At 36.7% G+C, this 9320-nt stretch overlaps 1 protein-coding gene across 2 annotated transcripts; it reads right to left on the bottom strand.

Annotated features, from left to right (window-relative positions):
* Positions 1–1163: 1163 nt before the first annotated feature.
* LOC143556500 (two-component response regulator-like APRR3) lies at positions 1164–9069 on the bottom strand. Of its 2 annotated transcripts, none has more exons than XM_077045800.1 (8): positions 8556–9069; positions 7420–7581; positions 7178–7311; positions 6775–6948; positions 4664–4757; positions 4149–4494; positions 2483–3173; positions 1164–1328 (listed from the first exon to the last, which is right to left on the bottom strand). In XM_077045800.1, the coding sequence occupies exons 1-8, from the start codon at positions 8902–8904 to the stop codon at positions 1221–1223; spliced, it is 2058 nt and encodes a 685-aa protein (XP_076901915.1). In that variant the 5' UTR covers positions 8905–9069; the 3' UTR covers positions 1164–1220. The 2 variants fall into 2 exon arrangements, with proteins under 2 accessions (XP_076901915.1, XP_076901914.1); XM_077045799.1 differs by having other exon boundaries at positions 2483–3224; positions 8556–9060.
* Positions 9070–9320: the final 251 nt, after the last annotated feature.

Genomic DNA, 9320 nt, shown 5'->3' with positions numbered 1-9320 from the left:
TATATGTTAACAAATCATCTTAACTACAAGATGTGTTAAGATTTAAGAACATGGATCACTCAAGAGGTTTAAATATATAGAGTTTATAATGAGCAATGAAAAGAGTCTAGGCATACTTAATTTATTTTAATTTTTACTATAGGTAGAATCAGATTCACTATATGAAGAAACCAAAAATATCAAGCGCACCAATTTATATGAAATCAAACTGCTTATGTACATATAAATATATAATAAGTCAGATTAGAATAAGGAACCTGTTAAGAGTCCCACACATGAGTACATCATGTCAAAGCCTGTAATCTGCTACAAACATTAAAGGAAGCACCATCAGAGCAACACTGGGACTCACGTCCCAGGAGAAGTCTCCAACGATCAAGTTGGAGTTGATCCAAATTAATTAGCAGCAATATTAATACATCATACAGTGTTTGGATTACATACCTCGCATAATGTTGCGGTAAGACAAATCAGATGCGTATATAATCTGCTACAAAAATGAAGGATCGTCAGAGCAACCCTGGGACCGAAGTCCCAGGAGAAGCCTCCAACGATCAAGTTAGAGTTGATCCAAATTAGCCAATACCATTACCATACAGTATTTAAATTACATACCTCATATAATGCTGTGGTTTAAAGGGTAATGAAGCGTGTGGGCCCAAATCAGACCCGTATATAGAACACACCATCCATATTATTTAAAGACAATCATATCACGAGACCTATGTTAATGCACGCAAAACAATCCACATAATATAATAACAGTAATTGATCAATAACTCAACCATGCCAAAATGGTTGACCCAAGCTGCTCACGATTCAAACATTTTTTAGAATATTGGTTTGGTTTCTCACTCACCTGAATAACCTGTAACGGGTGTCTTAAACATTGCACCAAACACAAAGTAAAAAGTTGAGAAACAGGTAATGATGAAAGCAACTTGAATAGAAAGATAAAGTTGGACACAAGTTCACGACGGACATAAAAGCAACACATTGCATAGAAAGCTTCTCTAGAAGAAAGCTTTCCAGAATCAAAGGAAATCTAAGCAAACCACGAAAACATTATTTTGGAGAGAAAAAAACTTAATGCTAGAAACGGGGGACTGACTATGTTTAATTGAAGATTCGGTTGCATCCCCACGCATCTTGAAATGTACCCTTCTAAACGACCACTAATTTTATTTATTGGATATCAAAAACAAAGTCCATGTCAACTGTTATGAATCTGCATCCTCATTGTTGACCCCTTTAGCTCCATGTCTAACAAATTGCCCACGAATGCGTGGTCTCTGTTCTGCTAGCTTCTTCCTGCTCTGGTACCGCACCTTCAAAATTCCCCAGATAGTTAGTTTTGAATACTGGCAGCAAGAAAAGTGATGTAAACAATAAATTAAATTGTATATGGGTTCATTTGGGTCACCTTAAATTAGTCAACAAGTCAAAATGGGTCACCTAACATTAGTCAACGGGTGAAAATGGGCCGTCTTAAACTAGTCAACAGGTCAAAATGGGTAACTATTATAAAACTTCTTAACATTAAAAAGAGGTCCAAGTGAGTTATCAGTTAGCACCATCTATGACCATTGACACCGACACTCCACCGCCACCAGCGACACACTACCACCACCGGGTCAAGGGCAGGGCGGGTGCTAAAGTTTTCTAAAAACGGTTTATATTAACCCGGTGGTGGTGTAGGGTAGGCCTTTTTTCTTAAAAAACTCATTTTAACCCAATTCCATTTTGGCCAAACCCATTATGACCCCAACCAAATTGATACTTTTTCAAAACGAGCCGTATCGACCCAAATTCAGTTTGCTTGGAACCCGTTTTGACCAGAACACATTTTGCTTAGAAGCCATTCTGACCTGTTACTCGAACCCGCCCAGTTTGCCAAGCCTAATGTCTACCCCTTCTTTACTGTAATTTGACAAAATTGTTGTCACAAAATCTCTTTTTTTTTTCACAAAAAATTCATTTTTATTCATTTTTTTATCGATTCCATAATCAATCAAAAATATGACATCATATATCATCGTACTCAGTATATCCCACCAATAGCAATGCTATGGTAGGGTCTGAGGAGGGTAAGATGTAGACAGCCTTACCTCTATCCCATAGGGATAGAGAGGCTGCTTCCGGTGAGACCCCCGGCTCGATAGTAGTTTTGCATCAAGCCTTGGACATAAGGCACATAGCACTCAATCATCGGGACACCGGCTGATTGGTGCATGTGCCCTTGTCTTTCGGCTATCAACGCCACCACATGATGCCTGATTAACCTTCCGCCACTTTTAACGTTATTTTCACGAGATTAGTAAAATAACGTCAAAATTAGTGCAATTTTACTTTTGCCCACCCGAGGGTTCACACATATATACATTATATGCGCGCACCGTAAGCAGGGCGTAAAAATATGACAAACACGCCCAATAAATTACAGTTGATTGTTTGATTATGATTATAAAAAGGAAGTGAACACCTTTTTCTCAAAGCATCTTTCTTTTCTCTTCTGGCGGAACTTATTTAAGGCAGCCTCACGCTGAGCTAAACGCTCTCGTTCTCGATCCACACCACTTGCACTTCCACTTCCATCACCACCATTAAATACTATACGTCCACCATTCCCTTTTTCAATATTCCCGCCTTCAATTACTGGAACCGACCCGTTACCCTTTTGCCAACTGCCACCATTTTCACCATTACTCTTAATATTACTCCCTGATCCACTACCATAATTAGCAGCATTTCCTTCTGTTGAAGCAGTCAAGATGTTAGACACAATGTTTCTTAGAGATCCGTCATCAGGGTTCGACACTTTCTGCTGCTGTAGTTTATGGACATGGTGATGGTGGTGGTGATAGTGGTGGTGGCGGACTTGAACCTGTTGCTGGACGGGTGCCTTTGGTTGTGCAACGGTGGTTTTGACTGGGTCGTCTTTGTTAGCAGATGGGATGAGTGGTTGCAATGTGGAAGTGTGGTGATTGTGGACAACAATGGTGGAGTTGTTGGGAAGGGCTTTGTCATCTGGTTTGGTTGTGAAGGCGTCGGTGGTGGTGGACCACAAATAGTCACTCCCGTTGGAGCGGTGATTGGGGGTCCCATTTGAGTTGGATAGTATGTTGTTTGGTTTTGCTACTTCTTCTGAGCTTATATCAGGAGGGGGTGAGCAACTGTCCACATTCCCAGTTGGAGTCTGGTTAACATTTGATACAGTGTTGTACCTGCAAAACAATGAGCATTAGAACACAAAAAGTAAAAAGTTAGAAAAACAAAAATGAAAACCAAAAACAGTTTTCAAAGAAACAATTAGAAGCATCGACTAAAATACAATCAATCTAGGGGTGGAGTTGTTTTTGCAGATGATTATTATGATATAAAGCTGTAGCAATCAATCTTTAAAGTTCGGATAAATGGATTTTTGCCTCTGATTAGATGATTATTTAGGGCTGCAACAATTTGATGATTATTAGCCTAGAAATCAACCTAATCCATCCACAACTGACACATGGCTTAGCCATTTTGTCACTCATACTTAACTTTGGTTTTACCATTTGTCTCGGTCTCTTGTAAAATTGGTTTTGTACCAACTGTAATCAACAATTATTTACTCCATTTAATATAATCTGAGAGGTTTTTTTAAGTATATATTACTAGATGTCAATTGTTCACAAAATGTCATTTTGGTCTTTATCTATCAATTGGTTAAATATCATATTTAGTCAAATACTCAAAACATCTAACCACAAACTGCAAACAGCAGAAGCCTCTCCAAACAGCTATCACTTTCAAAACACATGTCCAAACACCTTTTTCCTTATAAATGAGTCGATTTTGTGTTATGTTTTAACAAAGAATCGTGTTTTAAAAAAAAAAGAATGGATAAAAGATCACCTAAAGTACACTTTTAATGCATATGACCCCTTAAACCACTATATCAAAAAAGGGTAGTAATACAGTTTAGCGATCATGTAAAAATATAACTAGTTAATAAAAGTAAATCAACGTTCTTGAACAAAAAACAGTTTGCAGGTCAATTCAACCCAAACTACTTTGACTCATACAAAAACAGCCATTTTAACCCAAACCTGATTTGACCTGCTTACCCACTTGCCCAATGATATATTCCCTCTATACACACAGCATACCTTGAAAAGGCTGAATGACCGGACTGCCGTAAGAAGTTTCGTTCTTGGGCGTTGACATCAGCATCCTCCACGTCTATTGGCCTCTTCAAAGTGAGCTCAAGAGCATGTGACTCCTTCGAATAATTAACTTCAATATTAATGTTTTTAAGCAAGTTGTTCGCCTTTAAAGTTTCCTGGTGTGCATTAAGAGGTTCGGTCCTTGATGCACCGGTTTCACAGCCAAGTTGCATACTGATATCAATCTTATCACCAACTTTCTTGTCCATCTTTTTGTTTGTGTCTTCAACCTCAAAGCTAGAACTTTTAGGGACTCCAATCTCCAAGTCCCTTCCCATTTCTATAATTTCTACAATAGCAAACCAGAAATATTTACAAAATTGTTTAATTGGAAAATGAAGATCGGTGTATTTTAGACAAGCTAAAGTTATTGTACATTGTTACAACAACAAATGACCTACAATACATCTGTCTTTTTGTTAATCAAATTCAAAATTGTATCAATACCAATGTATTACCTATTTTAGATGTATCAGGCCTTGCAACTTGAGCAGAAGTGATATCATGAGGATTGGAGCTATCAACTTCTACAACCTTCTTTGGCCAACAACTCTAAATAACACAAATAAAACAGTGTAATTAAGTGAAAACTTAGCTACTTGGACGTCTGTTTAAACAAAATAAGCAAAAATCTATATATGAAGCAGCATTCGAGGTACTTCACACGATAAATAACAAGTCCCGAAATGGTATGAACACAAACAGTATTTGGGTAACTCCCAAAGTCTTTTTTGATAACCAAGAAAATGTAAGTTGAAACCTTAATTACAATGTAAACCATAAGTTGATTTATATAAGCTAACCTAAAATTCGTTTGACTGAAATACGAATTGTAACTAATTACTGAGATATGACTAAACCGACTTGTTGTAGTCTAACTTGGATACTTAACCCACTTTAACCAGCTTGTCAATTTTGGTCCCTCCATATTCGCCGACTTGTGAACAAGGTCCGGAATTACCAGCAAAATAGTTCATAAGAAAGAAACTAGAGGTGGTCAATGATACTAGTCACCACTTTCCATGCATTTTATTTCACTAACCCACTTGCATGTTTACAAGCTTCCTGCAAGTTATTTTCATTATCTTATTTGTTGGATATTTTCTTACTTAGTGGGGTTATTAGTTTCTTTATGTTATGTATTTTTCGTTTGTTTACTTATGAATTATGATATTTGTAAGCCTATTGAAGACTGTTTATGCTTGGAATGAAATAGGCAGAAAATTAAAGGAACAAGCAGTCTTCTTCATCTATGTTCTTGGAGATTAACCTTCTCTACGGGTGGGCCCTTATCAGTCAACGGGGAAATGGGTCAATTTGGGTTGCGTTTTATCTCAAATTGTTCGAATAAAAAAATTAGCTGAAAGGGAATCAGATCAAACCACCTAAATCTTCTTTTCAAAGATTTAAATTACCATGGTAAATATATATATTTTTTTCTCTAGGCCTGCAAACTGGGCGGGTCGAGCGGGTTTGGTCATGAGTCAAAACAGGTTCGGGTCAATATGGATTCTTAGCAAAATGAGTTCGGGTAAAAAAGGGTCGTTTTAAAAAAAGCATAAAAAATAAGGAAACAGATCAAACCACCTAAATCTGTTTTCCAAAGATTTGAATTACTATGGTAAATATTTATGTTTTCTCTAGAACTGCAAACTGGGCGGGCGGGTCAGGCTGGTTCGGGTCATGGATCAAAGCAGGTTCGGATCAATATGGGGTCTTAGCAAAATGAGTTTGAGTCAAAACAGGTTCGGGTCAATATGGGCTCTTAGAAAAATAAGTTTGGGTCAAAGCAGGTCGTTTTATTATAAAAAACATCAATTTGGTTCGGGTAAAAACGGGTTCTGGCCAAAATGGAGTCGGGTTCAAGTGAGTCATATTAGAAAAGAAAACAAAACAAGTTCACGTGCTATATTTTCTTATGGCCCTAGTGGTAGCTGTGGTTGCGGGGACGACTACGAGCTGGTGTTGGAGGTGGAAGTGGCGGAGACAGAGGTGGAGGTAGCGGCAGCAATGGTGGTAGAGCGGTGGCCTGCAGTGGCAGTGCTAACCACTTTGGACAACAGGTTTAATAACCACTTTGGACACTTTTTGGACTCTTTTGGTCATGGGTGATGCTAATCAATTCGGAACCTTTTAAGTTAACATGTTTTATAACCAATTTTTGGGCCCTTTTGATCATGACTCATGAGTGGTGCTAACCAATTTAAACCCTTTTAAGTTGGCAAGTTTTATAATAGTTACAATGTTTACATTTGACTAACTTAAGTAGATCCAAATTAGCCCCTTCAATGATTTGGGATCACCCAAATGAACCCATATATAATTCAATTTTGCAAAAATCAACCCATTCTTTGAAAAATGGGTCATAATTGCCCCTATACTTTTTCCAGTCATAACGAATGCACTATTTATTTACAAGAACTGACCCAACCCAGCCCATTTTGACTCATACTAAAATGAGTCGTTTTGCCATATTTGCTGATGGCAAGACATCTATCTTTAGCATTATATAAAGATTAAAACTTAAGAATGAATAGCCAGGTTTTCAATCAAGAAACTGAAAAATTACCTGAGTTCCACTTCCATTATCGCTCCCACCCTTAGCATTCAACTCTATGCTAACATTTTCATCTTCATTCCTATTTTCACCGTCACCTTCAGACTCCTCAATGCTTCTTGATTTGGTAGATTTATGATCCCGTATACCGCTTTCGCTTCCACTTCCACTACCACTACCGCTTGACTGATTAAAACACAAGACATTAAAGCAAAACAAAAGCCACTTTTTTAGATTATTGGTGAATTTTGTTTTCAAATTTGTTATGGACAGATGAGCATATTGGAGCACAAATCCAGTACACTCCACTCCACAATAACCTTAACATACGAAATCAGAACACACCTGAAGCCGAAGTCCAAAACTGGTCCAATTTTAATGATACATAAACCATAATACAACCAAATTAACTCACACTGTGACATTTCCTCCACACATGCTGCCAGAGGTTTTTTAGCTCATTCTTTCGAATAGGTTTGACTAAAAAGTCAACTGCACCTTTGGATAAACAATTAAAGACTATACCCATTGAGTCTTCGGATGACATCACTGCATGTAAAACTCATTAAGTACAACATTTCAATGTATGAGAACCTTATAAAAATAAATTTCATAATATTGGAAGTATTTTGAGGAGAGTTGGAAAGATACACTCACTTATCACTGGGATATTCTTGCGAGTAACATGGTTCATTATCTTGGATAACAGACCAATACCCGATAAATATGGCATTACTACCTCGGTTAACACAAGATCGATTTGCTTGTTTAGATCGGTCAACAGTTTCCATGCTTCTAGACTGTTTGCTACAGCCGTAACTGCCATAAACAATCAACATTTCGTTAATCAAAATGAAGAAACAAAGAGTAGTAACAAATTAGTCAAGAAAACTAGTAACATGCATAGAATATATAAAACATGCTTATTTTCTTGAATAAAGTCTACCTACAGAATATACCAACAATGGGAATATGGTTCTTTTTAGATAAAGTGGGAAGAAATATGACTTATAAAATTAAATATAGGAGCTATAAATGTATGGGCTAAAGTTGCATACATGACAGAATTATAATTGATGCGAAACAACATAACAAATTCATTTTCCTCAATAATTAGGCTAACATGAACAAAAAAATGTAAAAGCAAAAGCAAGATAAAATTTTGCTGATGTATGTCCCATTATGAGATGATTTTTCTTCATATTGTTTCATTTCAGACTTGTATGGATTCAATTACACACACACATATAAAGACCCCACCAAATCCTTATTATCTTAATAATCTAGACCTAGCATCAACATAGCACGTACCCATATCAATGACAGACCACATAAATTTTATTAAATATGAAGTTTTTTCCAGAATTGTTACTTTCACATAATAAGTATGAGTTTTGAAGATAAACTGACTGCACAATAAGTCAAATGGCAGTGGATGTGTGTGTGTGTGTGGGTTGGGGGTGGGGGGGGGGGGATGGGTGTTAAATCATATCTTTAACTGAAAATCATTAAGACTGTTTGAATAACTAGTATATGTATCTGATTAAGGGTATTTGTCCATTTTTCCCCACAAATGGAAAGACTTGAGTAAAAACTACAAGTATGAGTTTTGTGGTCATGTAGCTCAAGTCAAAGTAACTATGGGGATAAAAATACATATATAGCATGTGATGGGTAAATTTGAGTAAATTTACATGAAAAATAACATTTGCATCAACACTATAATAGGTTTGCTGTTTATTATACATGTTATATGTTCCAAAATTGACAAATTAAATAATAGTTGTATAAACCTTCATAGCTGCAATTACGGAGGAGAGCGCTAACAACATGACGAGTTGAATCATCACTTTCAACTAGAAGAACTTTGAGAGACCTAACGGGCAGAAAGCTTTCCCATTGAACGACGGGCCTGTGAGATTGTTGCTCTTGCCTATGCAAAGAAGCATGGGCCTGGCCCAACTGATTGGGCCTAATAGTATTCACATTTTCAATAATTCTTAACTCGTCTTCTTCGGACATCCATTGCCCGTCAAACGGGGGCCCATTTCTCCCTTCCTTCAAGTCAACTGGGTTATGGTGATTCAGTTCTGCCAACCCTTTAGGTGCCGGAACATTTGTGATCACCCCAACTCTCCTCATCAACAATATTCAAATAAAGTTTAAGAAATTAAAACGAGTTCTTTTTTGGTTGAAAAGTGGCACATAATGTTTTTCTCCAAGCAGTAAAGCCTCTTTGTGAAACTCTTCAAATAATCCTAGACAAAACACATAATCAAATTAGATTAGAAAGCATATAATAAAATGAAAGAGAAGTAATTTGTCACGGTTGACTGTTATTGCAGATTTTCGTTTTATTTCATCATAGTAATCGTAAGATCTCCCACCTTCGATACCATTAATCCACAATAAACAAATACAGATTTCATCATTAATACATAAAGAGAATTATCTTGAAGCAAAGTTTGTTCTTTTTCAAAATAAAACAAAATCTCTATAGAAATGGTCATTTTAAATTTAGATGATACTTCAAGAATTTAAATGATACTTTAAGCAAC

This window comes from Bidens hawaiensis, unplaced genomic scaffold (assembly GCF_021521415.1).
Source record: "Bidens hawaiensis isolate Kalapana, Puna unplaced genomic scaffold, B.hawaiensis_p1.1 tig00018587_1, whole genome shotgun sequence".
In the NCBI taxonomy this organism is placed as follows: domain Eukaryota; kingdom Viridiplantae; phylum Streptophyta; class Magnoliopsida; order Asterales; family Asteraceae; genus Bidens; species Bidens hawaiensis.
This window is presented reverse-complemented; position numbering and strand designations above follow the sequence as displayed.